The sequence below is a fragment of the Electrophorus electricus genome, chromosome 11 (assembly GCF_013358815.1).
Source record: "Electrophorus electricus isolate fEleEle1 chromosome 11, fEleEle1.pri, whole genome shotgun sequence".
Lineage (NCBI taxonomy): Eukaryota > Metazoa > Chordata > Actinopteri > Gymnotiformes > Gymnotidae > Electrophorus > Electrophorus electricus.
In genome coordinates, this window is record NC_049545.1 from 15047103 (window position 1) to 15070549 (window position 23447).

Below are 23447 nucleotides of genomic sequence, written 5' to 3' on the forward strand. Positions count from 1 at the left end.
TTTAAAATATAGGAAAAAAATAGTTTGTAATGATGGCAATTGTTCAATACAGAAATTCAAATACATTCCAGAAGTCCCCCTTACTGATGATTGAGAGATTGGTTCTCAGTCTTATTGAGAGGAATCACAGCACAAGGGCTTCTTTAAACCCCTCTATTGTTAACACCTGGGCTTGAAAGAATGGCCCTTTCACAAGCAAATTGTGGCCCAGCTTTACAGAGAGATTTTATAACAGAGTGCAGTTGACATTGGCAGGAGTGACATGGCTGGCTATGGAAAACTTGCATCCCACTCCATTCGCAGGAGATCAATCATGGCAGCATGTTTCCCCAAAGCTGCACATTTCCAGTGAGAAGGGAGGTAAGGGCCTGTAAAATAAGCTACTTGTGGTTTGGGCTTATTCTAGTCCTGAGGATCCCAGAAGGTCCCATGTTACCCCTTTTGATTTCACACAAAGCTCCCTGTAACACTGTCAGTCTTATACTGACAAAAGTGCTAAGACTAATGCCTGCAAGCAGTTGCCACTCCCTCCTCCCACCCTCCCTTCCCATCCCATTGCTGCAAGGGATGCAGCTACCATAGCAACTGCTGAGTCATTCTACGTCTCCTTGTCGCAGATCCTTTGATATATCCCCCTCAGGCAGCCGGGCCCTGTTTGTTCACTGTGTCACTTGACCATACATCTTAGCCGTCGGAGCCACTGCATGAGAGGACAAATTGCCACAGGTCCTGGACTGAGCGGCAGTAGCTGGTCGACGGAGCTAGCCTGATGGGTAACGTTCCCAATGCAGTGAAGCATTGCCTCAGCTATGAGAATCTCATGGGGGAATCTTTCAGGCTGCCATCGTCCTTCCAGGAGAAGAAGGTGGGGGTTTGCTTCTGTGCATGTCCACTACTTGATTTACACATGACACGAGAGCAAGACAGAGCGATACGGTATCATGTGTGATTGCAGCCATCTCTTTAATAGCTTACCTATTAATAAGATGAGCAAATATGGCAACATGGTTGGTTTTAAAAGCATTTCATGTAGGAGTATTATTCTGTAGACATTAATAACATGAGGAAATAATAAATTGAATCAATGCTAGATCAGGAGTGTTGCATCGGGTTGTGCCTTAACCACTGAGAGATGGTCTCAGCAGTGAAGTTGCGTTTTTTTAAGCTGTTCAGATACTCTGTGGACCATCTCATTGCCCAATACTAGTCTTATATCTATGAACTTAAACTTGACTTTTACTGTAAACAGGAAGGAACATAAATTGTAAATGGCCTGGCAGTGAGCTGAGGATCTGGACCTTTTGACTCAAAGCCCAAATTCACACACATCATTTGAGAGGAAATACATGCAAAAACTCCTGTTTCAGGTTTTACTAATGTTTTGGGACATAGTTGTGTCATGTACCCTCATTGGCATTCAATTTGCAGTGGCCTGAAGTACACAAGTTTCCAGACTTTGTCAAAATTGTGGAGGTTGGGCCAAGAGATGGGCTTCAAAATGAAAAGGTATGTTTTTTTTTTTTGTTTTGTTTTTTAAATACTCTGCACAAAACAACTAATGACTAATCTTACCAAATTAAAATAGATTCAATTTCAGTTTAGATATTTTTTTCTTTTTCTGTATTGCATGCTTGGCTACTGGTTTGCCTAAGAACTGCACATTTTTCAAAACAAACATAATTTACACACATAGTTCAAATTTTCTTTTTCTTATTGCATTGCTGAAACGAACACAAACTAACCTTGAAATATGTCGGAAACATGACATGATACAACCATCTGGCTCATATGTTATGTATTTTGTATGAGTCACTCACATTTTATCATTCCCATATTCACATATGCCGTAACTCAGGAGAATGACTTGATGACAGAATTAGTTCCTTGAGTGATGACACACTGTGATACCGAGAGCATCATTTTGGAGAGAAAATGTTCAAGAAATGAATGCAGGCAGGTGAGCGTAGTAAATTACTTTGTGCACAATTACAAGCCAGTGGAGGCTCATGTGTGCAATTCTTACATATGCCTTTATCCAAAGCCAAACTTCAAAGCTCAATATCGCTGCATTTTCTCAATTTTTATCTCCTAGGAAATGGTGCCCACAGAGATCAAAATTCAGCTTATTGACATGCTCTCCCAGACGGGCCTGTCTGTGATAGAGGCCACTAGCTTTGTGTCCTCAAAGTGGGTCGTGCAGGTAATAACCCTACATTGTAAGCTCATGTGGCATGCTGAGTGATTTACTATGGACTCATTGTCCTGCTCAAGAGGGCTGAGGACAACCTGTGCTTCGAGTATTCCAGCTATGCCTGAATTCTTGCAGATGTTTTGCTGGGGAGACAGATTTCTATCATAGCTGGAGAGTTTTATGTAACAAAAGACAGGCGCTCTAACATTTACCAAATTTACAAATAATATCAATGAAAGGTATTTAGAAACCCTACAACAATTATACGTTATAAGCAGTCATTCTCTTGTTCACTCAATACATGAAAATACCTAACTATGCCATCATTCGTGTGAATATAATGACTCAGAATAGTTGCTAAATCTGAACTTTAAAGGATGAACAGGAAAGGAGTCAAAACAGTTTCTTTGGGGCAGTTGTGATACTGACACACAGCTCTGGATCTGCACAAACTGTAGTGTGTCATTCAAATAGTTTATTATGCAGGATATAATAGATACATCTATCTTTATCATCCTGAGCTTCTACCTCTAAGACACACATGCTTGTGGTGCTGAATGCAATAGAGAAACTAGCAAACTGAAACTAATAATCTGTCTTTTTTGTCAAAATAAGAGGACACGTAAGTATCTGTATCCCTAACTCGAATATAATCCCCGAATATAATATAAATGCAGGACCACTGCATCTTTGACCACTGGTCAAAGGTGAGGCAGTATCAGCCTCTGTATCTAACCCATGGATTTTTGCCTGTTCTTTTTAAGATGGCAGACCATAATGAAGTGCTTACAGGGATTAACAAGTCGCCTCATGTTAGGTATCCTGTCCTGACACCCAATATTCAGGGCTTTCAAGCAGCAGTAAGTGAATGTCTACAACATTTGCATTTGTTTACCTGTGACATTTTCAATTTCTTAACTGTGCAAAGGTCAGTAATGTTGTCTGTTTCTCCGTAAATAAACTACTTTGGGTTTGCGGACCCTTCACCTGTACTTCTAGCTTTGATAGCATTTCAGCCCTAAACAACACTGTGAATCATTGAATTTTAAAAATTATTTATAAATGTTTATCCTGTCTCTCTTAATTGCTTAGCTGGTTAATAGGTCAAAGTGTGTTCACAACTTGTGTATACTATCTCTTGATCTCTTTTATGGTATTTCTTCCAATAATTAAGTTTGACAATTTACATTTTAAACTTACTACTTTAGTGGTCACAAAAATTGTAGGTTTTACATTGTCTATATTCTATAGCTGGCTTCTGTTGTCATGCATTATTATAACTTCTCAAGATGACAATGTTGCCTAATGTGCATAGGTTCATGGCTTTAAACAAGGACACTGCAGATTTGTTTTCTGCCCTCTGTTATACCTTCATTGCTGCTTATGATATCTGGTTAAATTCATGTTCATCATGGTACCCTTAACAACCCTGTCCTTCCCAATACTGCCCTTGCTTCAAATTCTATATGTTTTATTTATTTTTATGCCGATAATAATATGCGTTCTCTGCGTGTAAATGCAAGGATTTTAATGCCAAAATAGATCAACTCACAGTATGGGTTGAAAGCTCAAAAACAGATTATAGTATATTCTAAACCATGGTTAAGTAAATATGTTTCCTATAGTGACATAACCTGTCTGGCTATAATCTTTTACAACAAGATACGATGTCTAGGGTGGAGGAGTGGTATGTTATGCCTTTTCCCAAGCAATTTGATTTAAAGGTTAACACTGGCCTAGCAAACAGCAACTTCTTGAGAGCTGACAGGATGTTACCGTCCTCTTTCAGCATCCATTTGTACCCTAGTGCCCTTAAGCAATGCCTTGCAACTTTCACAATACCTGAGCTATTTTTTTGGGGAATCTTGTTTGGAACAAGGTGAGATCTTCTGAAAATGTATTACAACAATGTGATTGCTTGAATCTCCACCAATTAATAACTCCCCCTAAATGTGATCCTAATATCTCTGATAGGGCCACACAGATTGATGTGATTTTGTACTAACTTACCACGTTTGCTCTATTCTGGAGTGTTTTGCACTTTAGTGATCACTGTTTCGTTTTGCTGATGAGCAAAGTGGTCACTTTGCTAAAGTTGAACTATGTAAGTTTGGGGAATTGGCAACCTCTCTACTGGAAATATTTAATTGAATGAATCATGTGGAAGAACATTTTATATCATGTGCTGTGTTCTATTTCCCTCAACAGATTTATCTGATGATCTAGATTGCTTTTGTCAGTATTGTGAGCAGTTTACTAGGAGAATATTTTGTAAAGCCAAAAAGCCATAAAAAGCTAACTCGGCATCATTCCTGAACCACTTCAGGTCACAGAGTTGTCGCCACCTCTGAAAAGCAAAATCATGCTATTGCTTTCCCTTTTAGCTTACTTCCAGTTCTTTGTTCCGATATCTCTTTATTCAGCATTTCTCTCTCCTTTCATTCAATTACTTTCTGTGATGTACAGATCAGCATGGTGTGCCATACCACCACTAAAGTTACTCAGGTAATCAGCCCATCCAGCTGGACCTTATTTTTTAGCCTGTGCATGTGAGGTTAATATATAAAAACATTTGACATGGTCTGAAAAATTCCTGCCAAATGTGACCTGACAGCTCTGACTTTTGATTTTTTGAAGCAGAAAGTCACTATATTCTAGCAGTTTTTTTTTCTCTTGACTTAGTATTATGATTTTATTTAACAAACAAATTTTATGTCGTGCAGCTTTAAATTTCCCAGTCAAATTAGTCAGAAGAAAATACTCAAAAATGTTAATACCTTTTCACATCATCTAGCTGAGTTGAACTGGGACAGGGTGTGAGTCCTACTGTGAAATATACATGGGAATTGTTATAGTGAATTTATTGACAAACATGCCACTATAAAGAATAAAAAATGTCCTTGGTTTTCGCGTGATTTGGCAGTGCTTTTGCAGCAAATAAAATTACTGTTTGTTGCATAGCTTTCCAAACTGGATCCACAGGAGACAGACTTTTATTTTGTCAGATTCAGAAGAAGGCAACACAAGCAATGTAACAGTCAAAATCTAATTACTTCAAGGAGAAATTTTATATAGTGGGTCCATTATGCAGCTATTTTGGAAAATAATGAGATAAGCAAATTAGCAAATAAAACTTCAGGCATGCATTTTTCATTAAAAACAGATAATATTCTGATTACCCATATGAATCTTATGGCTGGTCATTTTAGGAAGTTTTGACATGTTTCTTCTAATTGTAGCTGTCTGGAGAAGAGCTGCTTGCACCCTGGCCCAATTCATATGCATCTCAACTGCAGCATCTTGTTCAATACCTTCATCTTGTTTGTATGTTGTCTTTCACACATTTGTACTTAGGTTTCTCACAGTAGATGAGGTTTTAAAGGAACTGCTCTAAATGGACTGCAAAAAGCCAACTGGGTCAGATGGGTTAGCCTCATTCTTTGTTAAAATTGCAGTTCTAATCATTGCAGTGCCATTAACTGATTTTAGAACTTAATTTTTAAGTTCTCCATTTGTACTGATGTAGCCATTATATGTCCTCTTTTTAAGGGTGGTGAGCTTGCTGACTATTGCATTATTACCATGCTCTGCTTCTGAAGAAACTTGTCAACATGTAGCTAACTCAACTAACTATCTTGAGAAGCATAACATTTTGTCTATGTTGCAGTCTGGTTTTCTTTCAGGTTATGGATGTGTTACTGCCATTTTGAAAGTTGTATCTAATATAATATCTGCACTGGATACCTCTCAGACCCTGTCGCAGTTTACTATCATGCCTCTACAAATTGTCAGGATTTAAAACCTTGATGCTTGCTAACAAAACAAAAAAAACCTCAAGTAAGGCTCGGCTTGAAATACCATGCTTCAAGTCTCATGGAAGACAAGCATCAAGACTATTCTCTGTCCTGGCTCCTAGATGGTGGAACAAACCTCTGCTTCCTGACCGGGCAGCAGAGTCTTGCAGACTGAAGATTCATCTATTTGTGGATTATTTAAATGACCACTGACCCTGCTCCTATGTTGACCAACTAAAACTCTAGTACTTCTTGTTTATTGCATTGATTGTTGTCTGAGATAGAACTTATGTACTTTGCACTTCTAGGCATCAGCATTGATCCCTGTATTTCAACAGTATTCTAGTTCATTGGTATCTTGGACTCTAATCTATTGTACTGGCTAGGATGTTTTCTATGAGTAAATGGCAAAGCACTTTTGTAAGTTGCTCTGCATAAGAGCGTCTGCTAAATGCCATAAATGTGAATGTAGCCAAACAACACTGTGCAGCAATATTTATTGATCCAGTGAAAGTCTTTGATTCTGTGGATCGTGTCAACTTATTAAATAGACTAGGTAGTACTGGGGTCTCTGGACACTTTGGCATGGTTTTCTAGCTATCTTTCTAAAAGGGTGCAGTGTGTAAATTTAGACGTCAAAGTCTCTCAGTCCCTCCATGTGTCTAAAGGTGTTCCCCAGGGCTCATTATTCGGTCTCACTCTCTTTTCCATATTTATTAATGATATTGCTTATTCCGGTAATAATTCATATTCATTTATTATGTATATCCTGGTAGTACAATTTCCCCAGTGATCCCTCTATTAATGCAGTTTTAAAATCACTTCAGAGTGGGTTCCCCAAGGTTTAACTGGCTTTTACTGGCCTTAATGTATCACTAAACACTACCAAGACTAAAGTTACGTGGTTTGGTCAGAAGGGTACTGTGCCCCCTCTCACCTTTAATATTAATTAGTACTAGTAATTGTCCTAGAGCAGCTTATGTTTTACAAATACCTAGGAATTTGGCTAGATAGCGTGTTGTCCTTCTCTCACCTTGTCCCTCACTACATTGCAATCAAAGTTTAAGGTAAAACTCAGTTTACTGTATAGGAGTAGTTCCTCCTTTACATGAAAATGCACCATTCAAAATCTTGATTTATCATTCTGCATTTGATTTGTTACAAACACCCTCTTCAGAACACACTGAACACACTCTGTATACTCTGGTTAAATGCCCTTCTCTGCACACTCAACATGACATCCACTGGTACACACTTATTTATAAATGGATACTCACCCCCCTATTTATGTCAGTTATTGCAGCCAGTTTCAGTGGCCAAGTAAAAAACATCAGAGTGAAGGTCTCTAAATCCACCACATCCTTTGACCTGTTGTTATTTCAGTCAGCTGTTGCTAATGACTGGAATCTGTTACAGGGAACAGATTAATTTATCTCAGTTTTTGCTTTTATGGAATTCCATATGGGTATTTTAACAATAACTGTAAATGTTTCATTTCTGCTAAATGTATTTGACTTCTGTTTGATTAATTAGTCTTTCTCTTTTGTTGTTTGCTGTTTGTTATTTCCCTTCCCCTTTTACCCTTCTCTACAAGTCAGACACATGTCAGGCCATCATTGTAAATAAGAATTTGTTCCTAATGTCTTGCCTGGTCAAAATAATGGTTAAATTAATTAAAATATATATAGTATGCACACAAGCCTGACTAAATGTTTTCTGTTAAAGGTCGAAGCAGGCGCTGCCGAAGTGGCTGTATTTGGTTCTGCTTCTGAGACATTCAGCAGGAAGAACATCAACTGCTCTGTGGAGGAGAGCATGCAGCGGTTTGAGCAGGTCATCTGTGCAGCCAGACAGGCATGCATACCAGTGCGGGGGTGAGCGCTGCTGACTGTAGCCCCTGCTTCGAAGCACTTTATCCTGCACATCCAGGCCACATGCCTTATCCTTGTCACTCTTTTAAGTTACATAGGCCCCATATTGCTCTGCTATTTTGCTTGTAAGGTTTTGAGACAGGGACACCTGAACAACAATGAGATGATTCCTAAATTAATGAGTAAATAAGTCAAGTTCCAGATGTGCATGCATCCTGGTGCTTTGGTATTAGTCACAAGCACAAATCCAGATGTGTCCTAGTCTTTCATATACACAAAAAAAAGAAAAAGAAAAAAACCAGAGATGTGCAGTGAGAGCAAGCACTTTACTACCACACATAAGCCTGACATTGGCATTCTGGCAAAAGTCACTAAATGCTCGCAGGTTGAGATGACTGAACAGTTTTACCTTCTCAAGGGGCCCAGAAGAGTCTATGGAAATTCCGGTAGCAAAACTGAGGTATCGTCTGACAGACGAAGGCCCAAGAGAAACATTCTCAACTTTTCACTTGTTTGTCCACTGCTCCAAGCAGTAAATTTCCCCCTTCCACATATGGAAAGCGCATATAGCTTTTAATTCTGCTCTCCTGCCTCATTTCTCATTGGCCACTGTCAACGATTGGAACTATTTAACACAAAGTTTGACACCAGCCATGTGTTTTGCCTGCTCTAGCACATTTGATTTTATTCTGTGATGAATGTAATCCGTTGTAAGGGGATCTTTGGCAGCTGCAGACTTGCCGTTGCTGTAAAACAACATTTGACGTTATGGTGCTGACTTTCTTTCTAACACAAACAATGCGGTGCTCAACGCTCCCCTTCTGTCTCTGACTGTATGTCTTGCTTGTTCACAGTTATGTTTCCTGCGCCCTAGGCTGTCCATATGAAGGACAAGTGCATCCAGCTCAAGTAACGAAGGTAAAGTAAGAGTCTGGCCAAACCTAAAGTGTAAGCCTCCCCGCATTCCAGTTCTGAACCCGAATAAGTCTTTGGGAATTCAGAGCTATAGACATACCAAACCATAAACCCACAGACCATCCAAACACCACTCGTCCTTTCCTTTTCCTTCCCTCTTTCCAGCAGTCTCCTGGTCCCCAGAGACCCTTATTACTGTGTTTGCTGTAGAAGCCGCAGCCGCAGACTGGGCCCTCTGTGTGCGCTGTGACTCCCTCCCATTGCCCCCACTGGTTGTTTACCTTTCCTTGGGGGGGGATTATGTTTTTATGGGCTCTTCTTCCCCCTCATTCCACCCAGGTTGCAAAGCGGCTGCATGAGCTCGGCTGCTATGAGGTATCCCTCGGGGACACAACTGGCATGGGCACGGCCGGCTCCATGGCTGCGATGCTGCGCGCCGTCATGGCCGAGGTGCCCATCCATGCTCTGGCCGTGCATTGCCACGACACTTACGGCCAGGCCCTGGCAAACATCCTGACCGCACTGCAGGTGAGCAAAGCCCACAGGTTCTGAATGCTCCCTTTATGCTCCACATGAGAAGCGATGGCCCCTGAGGCAAGGTAAGTTGTGTAATAGTTTGTGGCAGGTACAGACTGTATTAAAAATACAAACTTTAGCATGTTTAACACTGTGCTGGCACAGAGAGGGAGAATTAGTTAAGACAAAAACTCATTTATGTGTTTACACTGTTGTTGAAATTCTGAGAGAATTTGGCCCATAACTATTAAATACAATGTTTGGAGACAAAAAGTAGGGGAAAGCTTTGTGAATATCTGTGGCATGCTTGGGTGTTTGTGGGTTTTGGTAAGATGGGAACATGATACAAATGTCCAAAAATCCCCTTTTAGGGAAAACACACATAAAAAAAATCCTCAAATGTGGTCCAGAATTCCCCAGAATAATGATAAACCTAAAACACATTTTGCAGTCTCATAATTAAAAAAAAACCCACAACATGACAGCAGATCACACCTGCCCTGGGGCTCGTAACATGTGATTCCATGTGTGATTTTCCCCTCCCCCCCCCCCCCCCCATTTCACCACCTCTCCCTTCGTGAACTTAAAACCGCAGAAGCTCCGGATGTGGAATGGAGACGGCTCCTGCGCGGCTTTATCAGGCCCTCCGCAAGCCCTTTTGTCCTTTCTTTCACAGTTTGTCTTCACTTGCCATGCCGCGATGCTATTTGGGGGCTGGGTGGGACGGCAGATGAGAGGTAGTCGAAACAAAGGCTTACCTATTGGATGTCTGTTTCATATGACAGTGGCCTGGTCTTGACAAAGCCCGAGAACTGGAGGGGAGCATAGGACCTTTGGGGGTTTATGGGGGGGATGGAAGGAGGGGGTGGCTCCAACTCATCTGTCGCTTAGCCACTGAACCCCCGTAACAATCCTTTACTTAAAGGGCAAGAGGGAAATTATCCTTTCATCACCCGCTACTATCCACATGGAGAACAGGGAGAAAGGAAAACCCCAGGCTCTAGTATTCATGCCTCTGCTCCCCCCTCCCTGCCCCCTTTCCCCGCTCTGTCCGTCTGTTTATCCATCTCTCCCCTTCTGGAATTTGTAACCTTAACTGTGGCCAGGGCGCTATGAAAGTGGCCATGAATCTCCGTGGCCAATTTTTTAGAGAATTTGGTAACATGAGAGAAGGACCTATATGAGGCTGGAGAAGGAGGAATGATGACTTGTAAACAGGAAGTGAAATAATTCCCATTCCAAAAGAATTGTACTTTTAAATGCTCAGTTCTCTTTGAGTCATTTCAGTTTGACAGACAGCATTTAGCTGTTGTGAGAAAAATCTCCTTTATTCTGACAGATGTTTTTGAAATGTTCAGAAATGAAGGCTGACCTTTAGTCTATTTGGACATTTGTTACTCAAAGAGCTAATAACATCTACTCTTAACACCTAAACGTGATAATTGGGTGAAATTGGAGGATGTTTTTCTACAAAAAAGTGTTGTTTGGAGTTAGCTATGGTTGCTAAAAACAGTGACACTTGCAAATATGTACTTTACTAATGCATGACTCATATTTTTTATTCATCATGGCCTGACCTTAAATCATAATTCCAAATTAATTTCAATTTAAATACTCCTATTTCAGAACATATAAGACAAGTATCAGTTAGAGGCACTAACAGATTTCCTATTTTGTGTCCTACATATTGTACCTATGTAGTACATTTACATTTACACCATTGATCAGATGATCTTGTCCATAGCGACTTGAAATAATTCTTAGTTGTCTTCATAGAAGTAGTCCCTATGCTAGTATACCTATATAGGCCTGAGTAGTATAGTATTACAGTAAATATAGTATACATATTTTAAGAGTTTTTCACTGCTCTACCACACACATTTTATCCTTAAGGGTGTGGTAATTATCTGATGAGTTATGTATAGTATCTGAGCAGTCAGGGTTACTCCAGTATCATTACTGAGAAACACTGCTTTAGAGCACGGGGTTGCAAGGCAAGATCTGATGCCCATTAAACCTTGTCAAGCATGAAAGCCCATACAAAAGTCTAATACAAAATACCTACAAATCAAAGCAAAAGGGGGTATTTGTGGGTATACTTTTGTTCAGGATTCTTCATAACGTTTTGTAAGTAAGCCTGCTTCAGAAATAAATACCTTTTAGGCCAGCTAAACTAAGCGACCACCTAGTTGCAAGACATATAGGAGCTTAAATAAGAGTTTTGACATTTGACATAACTGACAGCTCCACTCCCATGCCATCACACTCAGCACCCCCGACACGTTTTGAGAACAAACAGAATGAGGCCTGAATGCCTGAGAGAGAATTGACATATGCGATGATTCATCATGAACACCCCATGTATATGCTTGCCAATTGTGCTCCAATCAACTACTCTTCAAAAAAAACCAAAAAAAACCATAGAGGAAATTAAAGATTTTACCAAAATGTTTCATTAGTCTCTGTCACCAGCTGAGCTAAAAATTCATTGTGGTAGCCCGTCAGCTCCTAGCCCCTTTCCCTTTTGTTCTCTGTAAAAATGTGTTGTGCACTTTGTGCCCTTCTTGTCCTGACCCCTCTGGCTGAATGAAAAAAAAAAAAATCTATCCCTTGAAAGACAACTCATAATGACTCGGCCAGGGTATTTATTAAATTTGGAAAAAAATATTGACAGAACACAACTGGCTAGACAGCTCTGGCTGAGTAGAAGTGCTCTGTTCTTGCTCATTTCTGACAGCTTTGATTAACAAATAGTAAGAGGGAAGGTATTCTTTTTAAACACCACAAATTAGTTCTCAATAACTCTAGTTTTACTTCCAGAATTCATAACAAAGCTTACAGTTCTTTAAGCTGTGTGGGTAGTAATTGGAAAATTGCACTTTTGGGGGGTTAAGAGAGCAAATGCTGAATAACATACATTTCTAATTGTAACATATATTAATCATAATATTTTATGTAATATGAAGTCAAACACCAGGTCGCTAAATGCTTCCACATTAAACCAACATTTGAAACAATTGTAAACAATTACAATAAAAATGATCATTAAATCACTTCAACAACTTTTAAAAAGAAATTTAGCTAAAGTTGTTTGTTACATGATAAATATCTGTAACTGACTTCAGATGTCACAAATGTAGTTCTTTTGTCTCTGGCCTGCCTTTCATTTATTTCATGTCGAAATGTGATTCTCTAAAACACATTTTATAGAGCTTGATGGGCAGTTCTCTATGTGCTGGATGATAAGCACTTTTTCTGTTACTGAGAAAACAAACCTGAAAACATGAAGAAGAGCGTAACCATCTCCTCAATACTATGCCTCTGCGGGAAGCGAAGCATATATCTAATGACAGTAGGGTGCCTGACCTAACAGGAAGTGTGTGACCTGAGAGCAAACTAAATGACCCATGTTTATGTAGCCCATACTTTCAGTGTGGTGGGTCAGAATGCAGGGCCAGCACTGTCTCAGGGGTCCTGTGGTTGCGGCTGGGAAACAAACCTATCACTCTGCTTCCTCTTCTCTCTTTTAACAAAACAGAAGGACTCCTGATACATGAAGCTTTTGCCCTCACAATATTTTGAGTGTACATTTCAGAACTGGAAATGGATTTTAGCTCTGTGTGCTTAAAATTGTCTCAAAAGGGCTCCTGGATAGTTAGTTTAAAAGAAAACTGTGCGGGGAGGCATCTGAAATCAGCAGGAGGTTCAAGTCTGACTGGGAGAAAGAGAGCCACACCTTTAGTCACCTTATTAATCTTTCAGGGCATATCCCGTAGCTTGTGACAATTGATCTTAATTTAGCACAATGAACATTCAGTACCTTGCTGGCTTATTGTAGAGGTGGAGAGTATCTGCCCCAGAGGTTAGCCCTGAGATAGCATTCTTAATTTACTTTTCATGTTCCTATGGTGATGGCGTAGATGTTCTCCCCATTTAATCCTTCAGCCAGGTCATCTCTCGCCTGTGTTAACTCGTTTATGAGCTATCTGGGCGGTCTGGGGCAAAGGCATCATGGTGCTAAATTAAGAAAAGCAAAAAATGTTTTTGTTCTTATTTCTTATTCAAAACAAATTACATGCAGTAATTTTTCATAGTTTGAATCTTTCACAAACCAACCTTTCATACACTGGAATCATTTCAGTAATTTTGTTCATGACCCCATGTACATGTAGTATAGGTGTTTACATTCTTGCTTATGTGTAAGTCACTTGTATCTATGGAGAAACTTCTTTACCTTGGCCTGGGGACACATGCCTACACCAGAGGGTATTCATGGTCTTGGGCTTCCTGAGTGAAAATTTCCAGCTTCTCTACAAAATAAATAAATTCTTTCTTTCTTTCTTTCTTTCTTTCTTTCTTTCTTTCTTTCTTTCTTTCTTTCTTTCTTTTTTTTTGTTCTTCCTAATGATTGGCCAAAAATATGGTACTCAGGAATGACTGTGGCCTCATATGGACAGCTCTGTTTATTTATAGCGAGGAAGTGCTGTTGTCCCAGGTCGGAAAGCTGTCAGCATGCTGAGCTACCCTCCAGCACCTTCACTCCAAGAGAAATGATGGCTTTAAATCCATCACTACAGTAGAGAGTGGAAGCCTCAATTCTCCCTATCAGTTTTTACCTCTATTCTCTTAGCTTTTTGTGCCTTTTACCTCAAAATCTCTCCTCCCACACCCACATCACTCCATAACTTAATGCATGTCTGCGCGACAACTCCAAGGTCCTGAGGCCTACCCACAATCTATGATTCTTAATGCCGCCTACGGCTCATTGACTGCAGCCCTGCAAGCAGTCCACATCTGGTTTTTGGGCCGGGTTGGGCTAACTGAATGCTGCCAATTTGGAGTTCCGGACCACCATTCCCTGAACCTGAGCCCATGATTCAGGTCTCTTCCTGACTCTGCTTTTCTTCTCTATATTAACACCTAGACCTGGCCCCTCCGGATCCTTGCAATTAGCTGACAGAGCTGATGGGAAGATCAGCACAGTAAATTAAGGCTTGCTGTTTACATGGCAGAAACCATCTGCCCGTTACAATATCCGGTGGTGTCTTAAGTCAGAAAGGCCTGAAAATGTGCGGTGCACCAGCACAAACAGTAATTACAGCCTAGCTCAGACAGCGCCTTGCTCTGAAACAGGACCTAGGCCGTGAGAGAAAGCTTCCAATTTGGGCTGCATTGTTAGCTGTCATGAAGGGATCCCTCTTTGTTTTTGCTTCCTGCAATTCTTGTGCCGAAGGACCCGGAATGCATCTCTGTATTGATGGGTCCTGACGCTTCAGGCCCGATTGCAGTAATTTCACCACTCCTTAGGGCACCCCTCCCACCATTCCAGCACCGCCATCACCACCACCCTCCTCCGTTCCCCCTCCAACATCTGGCTTTGCCTGAAAAGCTGGAAAACGTATTTAATATTCTCCCGACAGTCGAGCAGAACATGTGGAAAACATTCTGATATCTTAATCTACAATGCCTTTGCAAGAGAAAGATACATGCTTGACTTCGTAATTTGTCAGGACATATACAAAGGTTTTCGGAAACTTCTGTAACAACCCCAGTGGTCATAAGCCCACAGTCTCCAAAGAGCTGTTTGCCCTACCTGCACAGAGCCAGACACAGTAAGCCATTCAAGTGACTGAGAGAAACATTGTCAAGTAAACAGGTAAATCAAATGTCTATTTCCTATCCAACTATACAAATCACATCCTACTACAGAGTAAACTATCTAAATTTAATCTCAACATGTTATTTTACAACAGGTCTTAAGAAATATATGTACTATTCTAATACCCCAAAGTAAATATTGCATCTAAATCTTCCACTGTATAGTACTCATTGTATTGGAAAACATAGGAATAGGCATCTCTTTTACATAAGTTCCTCTAAAACATTGCATTTTTGAACTCACAACTCACAGAGAGTTCCAAAGTAGTACAAAATCTATAGTAATTAAACAGCTCCTGGTTCATATGATTTCACTGAACACAAAATGGGCTCAGAACTCATTAAAGGTTAGGTTAACATGGGTGATTTTATTATGTTATGATGCTTTATCGGTAAAAATCTGTATCAGCAGGTTTGCCTGCACCAACACAAAGAGAGTATGTGTTAAAGTAAAAATGAGCATTTGAGTGAAATGTCAAATCCTTTACTAAGCAACATTTTTCTGGGAGTCTAGTAAAGTGGTCCAACAAGAGCTCAGGAAAGCAGAAAAACAGAATGCACCATTAATTCTCAAATAGAGGCTTGTGGTCGAAAAAAAAAAAAAACTCACTATAAATTGCAAATTTCTTCAATTACAGTAATTATAGACACTGTTCAATTCAGTTTAATGCTGTTGAAGCTCAGAAAGAGGCACATTTTACAGGTAATTATTTTTTCTTATGTAAGAGCTGTATTTATTCCGGTCCTTGAGAAAAAGTGAAACATGCTCAAGGCCCTACCATAGTGTCTTGTGCCGAGTTATTTGATTGGGTTATTTGATTTTCCAGTTGCCAAGGCATTATTGCTGAAAGTTTGTGTTGAGATGTCAAAGTTGCTCAGTTAATTCTGACCACTATTTTGTGTTACTTTATAAATACATTTATTAAAAATAAATTAACATAAAAAAAATTAAAGAACCCATTTATCACATTAATACATTTCTACATCTTCCTTCCATTCACATGTTTATAATCCCCAGTGTATAAATACAATGGCAACAAACCCAGGGTCGTATAATCCCCGGTTTGGTTGGACTAATAAAAGTGTCAGCAGAAGGTGCAGGTGCTGTGCAGCATACTAAATGTTCCATACATGGCTATTTCCAAGAAACAGAGGCACACAGAAAGTACACACTACAGCAGAAGATAATGGCCAGTATTGTTCTCGAGCTTTACACCCCGCAGCCGTGGAGGTGGGTATTGATTGCCCGTTTTAATGTCTCATTGGCAGATGGGGGTTTCTGTGGTGGATTCCTCAGTTGCAGGCCTTGGAGGCTGTCCATACGCTGAGGGGGCATCCGGTAATGTTTCCACAGAGGACGTTGTGTATATGCTGCATGGACTAGGTATTCAAACAGTGAGTGTGTTCTTCTGTTACTTCAACCACAAAGAGAGCATTGATCGTTGCTATGCATTTAAAAATGCTTGAAAACAAACTTTCTCTCTCAGTATTACTGTAGCCTCTAGACATAACTGATAACGAATGACGTGTGGATGACATCTAAAAGTGCTTACTGTCAAGTTGTTATGAGACAGAAAGCTTTTAACCTCACAGAGATATGTTAACACATAGATGAAGTAGATCCTATAGTGTGCATTGTACTTTTGAAACAGTTGTGAACAAAGAATTCATTTAGTCTTAAAAAACAACCAAAAAAAACAACAGTTCAACCAAAAGACAAGAATAAGGCTTTGTTTTACTGAACTGCTCCCAGCACCTATGAACCTGATATACTGGTGGAATTGTGTTTGTGGTAATTATGGTCTATAGTTTCTCTCACACCCTTATCCACACCCACCTAAGACCTTGAACTAACCAGAGAGCTTTGAAAACCAACCGAGTATCCTTTTCTATAGCACCCCCTGCTGTAGACAAGAACTAACTACTGCTCTATTGAACCTTGGTTACTCTGCAGGGAGTGGATTTGGCCAAAGTGATCGAAGCAGGAGACTTCATCTGCCGAGCTTTAAAGCGCCCCACCAACTCCAAAGTCTCCCAGGCTACTAGCAGGTCTCAGCCATCATTCAATATGTGTGAATGAAAAAGAAATATATGATTAATGCTCTTACTCTACTGTCAACTCTTGCTTCAGCTCCTGCTTATATGTAAATAAGGGCCTACATACAGTAAATGCAGCACTGTTTGACACCAATAGGAAACATAGTCATTTAAAAGAGGTGTCAGCTCACTGTCCATGTGATATGTACATAGATAGTTACTTCACTGGGGTCCTGGTATTTGTTTCACTTGTAAAGGAGAAGGTAGCTGAGGACACTGTGCTCGGGAAAGTTAATCTTCATGTTGCAGTGGGGGTCTTCCCAGTTCATTTCCTGCCCAGTGTGGTTGCAATTAGACAGATGCCCATACAGGGTCACGCAGGTCACAGCAGGTCTAAACCAGCAAGAGCTTGATCATTATTTTCCTTGCTAAATATTTTCATTTCCTTAAGAGACTTGAGGGAATATGTCTGTGATGGTAGACATGCTGAACTCTTAGTTCTCCATTCAGAGCAACTGTAGCATGTCATTACATCTACAGCATAATTGCGTTTTACAGATAATTTATTCTTTTACAGAAAAAAAATTAAATGCTGCCTACTAAAATATGTGCCATACACTAATTGCTCAGTGATACATCTAAATTGTAATTGACTTTGGAAATCATTCCTGTTCTGCCTTAACCTAACAATAGCTTAATCCTGAAAACTTGTATTAACATTTTGAATTACTCTCTGGATCCTGGAAAAATAATACATGTGTTTATTACTTTAAGCCTTAATTAAAACAAAACCAAACCAGTGAAAACCAGTGAAATTAAAGAAAAAGTAAAAAAAGGGAAATATGCCTATTTCTATTATTAAAAGCATACATCCACATTATTCAAGTAATTACGTTTTTAATTCTGTCAGTGATTCTGAATATGTATGTTGATAGTGATAGTGTTCTGACAAAGCCAGGTAATGCACCTTGTTTACACTGCTTTCTTCTTTGTCTGCTCTATAAGATTGCTTATGGCTCTTTTTATCTCAAGTGATCCTTTAAATGCCTGATGTCATATTCCTATTACAAATGTATTCACGTAATATCGATCACACACTGCAAACTGCACCCTGGTCCACGAGATCAAATGTTTGACTGGTTAACCACCTGTGTGTTTACCTCCATTTGAAAGGGTAATAGATATGCAGGCCTTTTCAGTCTTGGCTGAATAGAAGAGGAGGTGAAGGCAAATGGAACAGTACATCTGTTTATTGCAGAAGACTATTGTGCCTTGATCCCTGGATTGTGTGTCACGTTTGGGCAAGGAAAAACTCATTACACAGAATACATACTTGTATGTTTGCATGGCTAGATAGGGAATGCACAGCTTGACCTGAGGTGTGTGATTCAAAGTCATTGCCAAAGAAATGTACACGCTGCATTTTCTTTCTTTCTGTATTTTGACTTTTTTCCAGTTTTGACACACAAGCATAAATGTGCTCATGACAATAACTGCTTGAACATCTTTGATATTGTCAAATATGATATCCCAGATCAAGGTGAACAATGATATGTGCTCCAATATAGACAGCATCAGCAACATTAGATGAGTATGAGGTGCCAGTCCTAGGTTAACTGAGGATTGAGGTGCCAAGGACAATACGGACCAGAGAGACTGGTGTGTACTGATATGAAATCACTTAAGCCATATCCCTTAACTAAAAATTCAATCAGGGTTTGCTCCAACTCTAAGCTACATCTGCTTTAGGATAAGAACCACAAAACCTAAAATACATGTAAAGAGAATTTATTTAGATCAGATATCAATAAGCCCATGATGAAATGCAAAATCTCTGGTATAGAATGACAATTGTATTGAGTCTGTGGAATATAATTATCAGAATCTGAAGTGTTTATATCTGAAATAATTATTCATAAAACAATGAATAAAAAAGAATGAGAATTTGTACATGCACTGATTCTCACAAAACTATTTTATGCATCTTTGTTTTGCCAGGGATCTACAGCACAAGTGATTTTGTGGAGTCTTGTGGCAGATTAAATCTTGCATTCTTTGACAATCTGTGCGTTCTCCTATAGGTAAGGAAGACAAACATGGTAACACCAGTGCTCCAGGAGATATGTGAATAACATACTTAAAGGTAGTTTTACAGAAACCATGCTCACAAAATGACTTACAGTCAACCAGAGCTTACCTGAGTTTGTGCCAAATAATGGTGACTGCAGTTAATATTACCACAACCACAAAGATGTACACCAAAAAGTACCATAACTGATCTGTCATAAATTTAAAAAAAGATATCGTAGCATTACATGGAAGATAACAGTGAGGTAATCAGCAGAAAGCCTTTTCTGCAGGGAACTGTCACTGGAGTGTATCAATAATGCAAAATCATCTTACCATTGAACTGTGAGTGGCCTGGTTTTGATTTGTTTACTTCTGTCTGTAATGAGGCATTTCTTTTTGCCCCATGTAACCCTATAATTAAGACAAGCCAATCAAAATGAAATCATGAGGAACATACATTGACATTAGCACAAAAGTATATCTACAACAGTCCTCTAGCCGCATAGCACTGCAAAGTTCAGTGTTTTCTGTATTCATGCACACTTGACTGATGTAATGAAAGGACAGATTAGCAGCTGATGGGTTGAACCAGGAGTGATAGAGCAGATCAGCACAACACAACACAACACAAAACCAGCAGCTTGGCATCTCTAGACATTATAAAACATGAGCAATGCTCATAAATACTTACTGAAGTGGGACCTGTTTTGAATGGCTTGTTGCAGCATATTGCACTTGTATAGGTCGTGATGATACAACTCCTGGCAGGTGCAAGGACTCTGCAGAATAGACCCCACTGTGGCCACAAACGCCTTTCTACATTCTTTGTCTTCACTGAGAAAATGGTTAAGATCTATGATATGTATCAAGTCCGTGGTTGAATATTCACTGTATGGCGTATCCTCTGGCTCAAAGCATTTAGACAAAAATGCTTCAAATGTTTGCCTGTTAACACAAGCAAGTGCATTTTTACAAGCAAGTTCATGTCCATCAGAGCATCTCTTAAATTATTTATAGAAATCAATGAACACAAGTAAACACAATCATCTACCACTCAGGTGGGAGTATATTGGCCTTAATGCTAGAATAAGTGCATATAAACCAGAGCCATGTTTCAAAGTAGGCTCTAAAAAGATAATAGGTGTTATATTTGGGACATTAATGGCCAAACCTGCACAGCATGTTTCTAGTGCAGCTCTCTAGTGTGTCCAAGCAGCTCCGCAGGGGCACCTGGGCTCCTGTGCAAGAGACGGACTGCAGAGTGCCCCAGACCTGCTCACAGTCCTGCTCCCCTTTCGCACACTGGCAGAACAGCAGCATCTCAGCCACATTCTGAGGCAGACCAGAGTAGAAGCGTCTTGCAGCCAGTCTGCATTGTACATCCTCACACTGAGGCCTCGAGCAGGACTGGACAAATGGCACAAGGTGCCTGTTGCAGACTTCATCCTGGATGCATAGCATCATCTCCTGAAGGCAGGACGCATTTGGGCCAGGCACTAAATCGGGGTGATTGACGGAAGGTTAGGCATGGTGAAATCCATCAGACATTTGGCATACACATTAAGCTCAGATCCAGGTTTTACCATATCCTGAAAGTCTGCTTGATTTCCATTCTCCCTTCAGTTTCATGTTCTCATGCACTGGAACACAGTGAACATTCTCGTGCTATAAAACAATGCAAATGCAATTTAATGAGCTGCAGGTGTTATAATACAATTTGATCATTTGAATATGTGAGGATGTGAGAGCACTGGCTTGGCTGAGCTCCTGCTGCTCTGTCACAGTCCACTGCTGGGCTGCTATGCTCGACTTGTCAGATGTGCCTAGATCCCCATCACCTGCTGCAAAAATCATAGGTTTAACTTCACTGACATTTTTCAGCGTGTGGTCAGAAATGCTACCTGCCACACATTATACCCAAATGCGAATGGCACAGAGAAGCCAACAGCTGCAGGGTGTCACATGGGTCTTCTTCATCACAGGCACACTCTCTCCTCCACGGCGGCGAACGGCCAAAGATGGCCTGGATGGTCTCGTTACAGCCCTCAGAATCTTGCATCTGGCAGTTGCCACCTGATAGAAAGGGGAAAGTAGAAAAGCAGATTTTGCTGGAGGGATTTCCATTGACCACTGATCCATACAGTGGAAGCATTTATTATCTGTAGGTACAATTCACCTCCATCAGACTGCATCATTATAAGTTAATAATGATTACATTTACATCAGTATAAAAATATTGGACACAAAAAAATACCTGGTTCAAAACTATTTATTTTTTACCTCTTCATTTAATGACTTCTTCCCTGGCTTTGCATAGTCCTAGTGTTTTTGAATGATGTTATTTATCTCAATAATCATTCTATGGAAATATGAATCAGATGTTTTGTCTGTTTCTTCTTTTCAAGATTAAATTGTGGCAATGCATTGATTTCAAATAAGTATACAGCAAAAACAACCCTGACTTCTGTGTGCTCCCAAATTGGGTAACCAACATAATCATTTCAAATGATCTTGAGTTTGCTGTGGTAAAGTCCAAATGGCTTACCACAGTATAGATGATATCCCATTTTAAAAGCAATGGCCCACAGGAAATTGTAAGAAATATTTTCTGTTATTACCTCCTGACAAGAAAGCATGGTTCCTTTGCTCTGTGCTATCGCTATTAAGCAGTAGCCTAGGGCCATAGGTTCTTAGAATTTGCTGCGGGCTATCACCGTTATGAGGTATGAAGAGAATTTGCTGTGCCATATCACTTTTAAAATGTATCAGCTAGATTGCGTAAGACATTTGAACAAGTTGTTGTAACATATCAATCATTTTTGGTGATTGTACAAGTCATAGGATAAAAAAAAATGCTCCCAGCAACACTTATACACACATCCACACACAATTGCATACAATCAAACACAAAGTATGGCACAAAAATAAGTCTCTACTTTTAGAGTCACAGATGGTTTGCAGAAGGTTCTCTTCATTTTTACAGAGGTCTGGTGAAACACATGGTCCCAGCAGTGACAAACAGTCTGTAGGTATCCTGGTGCAAACTGTCTGCAAAGCCAGATAGACCCCTAAAACTAAAGGAAAATATGATAATGTTTGCAGTTAACTTGTGACTCATCATTATAATATATGGACTTACCAGACACTTTTTTGAAACATCTTGGAGATATTCTTTATACAGGAAATATATACAGGAAAGATTTTTTGCTCATGCTGGCAGCTACAAACCATGACAGCAATCTTCTAGCCTTTTATAAACAATCATTTTGTTACCACAGGACTGCTATTGGCTGGATCATTCTAGGTGGTGGTTTACTCTCAAAGTGTCAACATGTGTAAAAACTCACTGTGCACCCATTATCATTAAAGCTGTGCTGAGTATTGTTCTCATGCCAAATAATATCTGGTCTGTTTCTCACCACAGGATAGCAGGGGCTGGCATGTGACATGGTGTATAATTTTACACTTTAACCTGCAATATATGTGTACCTGACAAAGTGACAAAATGTAGAGGTGTTTCTAATAAAATGAGTAGTTAGTGTATTTGACAGTTTGCTTCGTAGGCATTTGAATGGAAATGTCCATCAAGCTGTCAGATGTTCTGATGTGTGAAATGTATAATATGTAAATTAGTTAAACCTCTCTCCCTTTCTCTCTCTCCCAATTTCTCTCTCTCTCTCTCTCTCTCTCTCGAATTTCCAGAAACGTCAAAAAGTGAACTCTCAAAACTACATAAAGCATGTTAAATTAAAAGTCATCATATAATAAACCTTCTAACGATCTTAAAGAGACTAGAGAGATGTCCAAATCAGTCCACAACTTTCAGTGTCTGCTTTCATTCTGGTGAACATCGAAATGAATACTCACCAACGACTATTACCGATTTCATAACCCCAATATGTTTGCTCCGTTCGGGTGGTATCTCTTCCAGTTGGCAGTTTGAGTGGACAGCTCCAGTCCAGCCGATTCCGTTTACTAAGGCAACGCGAACGACAACGCATGACGTCAAATCAAATGAAGATAGTTAGCACATATTGGTGAGTGCGATTATTTAGGGTAAGTACGTTGTGCAGGCAATAACTGTATTATCAGCAACATTATATTCCAAATGTAACCAGTGCTCTAAGAATTTGCCTACCTTTTTCAGTTTCAGTTAGAATAACGTATAGCTCTAACGTAAGAGAGTTCACGGTAAAACCAGTAATACGACGAAACTTCAAAGTGGCAGGGATCAGTAATTAGAATAATGCAATATGTAATACAGAGTGTAATTTATACAGTTCTTAAAACACCATATTTGTTTAAAGTTTATTTAAAGTTCAGCTTATTCACATTCTAACTATTATTGAATTGTCTTTAGGCATTTCAGTCATCAATAATTTAAATAATAAGGCT

The 23447-nt window shown here is 39.7% G+C and overlaps 2 protein-coding genes across 3 annotated transcripts; one reads left to right on the forward strand and one right to left on the reverse strand.

Moving 5' to 3' along the window:
* The first annotated feature begins 659 nt into the window (after positions 1-659).
* On the forward strand, positions 660-18963 carry hmgcll1 (3-hydroxymethyl-3-methylglutaryl-CoA lyase-like 1). 2 transcript variants are annotated; one of them, XM_027022864.2, is made up of 10 exons: positions 660-865; positions 1429-1506; positions 2093-2200; positions 2956-3051; positions 7711-7859; positions 8711-8774; positions 9111-9299; positions 16215-16340; positions 16900-16994; positions 18156-18961. In XM_027022864.2, the coding sequence occupies exons 1-10, from the start codon at positions 770-772 to the stop codon at positions 18193-18195; spliced, it is 1041 nt and encodes a 346-aa protein (XP_026878665.2). In that variant the 5' UTR covers positions 660-769; the 3' UTR covers positions 18196-18961. The 2 variants fall into 2 exon arrangements, with proteins under 2 accessions (XP_026878665.2, XP_026878675.2); XM_027022874.2 differs by lacking the exons at positions 660-865; positions 1429-1506 and adding an exon at positions 1927-1957 and having other exon boundaries at positions 18156-18963.
* A 7-nt stretch (positions 18964-18970) lies between these two features.
* Positions 18971-22941, reverse strand: gfral (GDNF family receptor alpha like). Its single transcript, XM_027023066.2, has 10 exons — positions 22920-22941; positions 21989-22126; positions 20970-21125; positions 20808-20893; positions 20636-20717; positions 20224-20548; positions 19744-19997; positions 19386-19463; positions 19180-19261; positions 18971-19057 (listed from the first exon to the last, which is right to left on the reverse strand). Exons 1-10 carry the CDS (start codon positions 22939-22941, stop codon positions 18985-18987), a joined length of 1296 nt encoding a protein of 431 aa, XP_026878867.2. The 3' UTR covers positions 18971-18984.
* Positions 22942-23447: the final 506 nt, after the last annotated feature.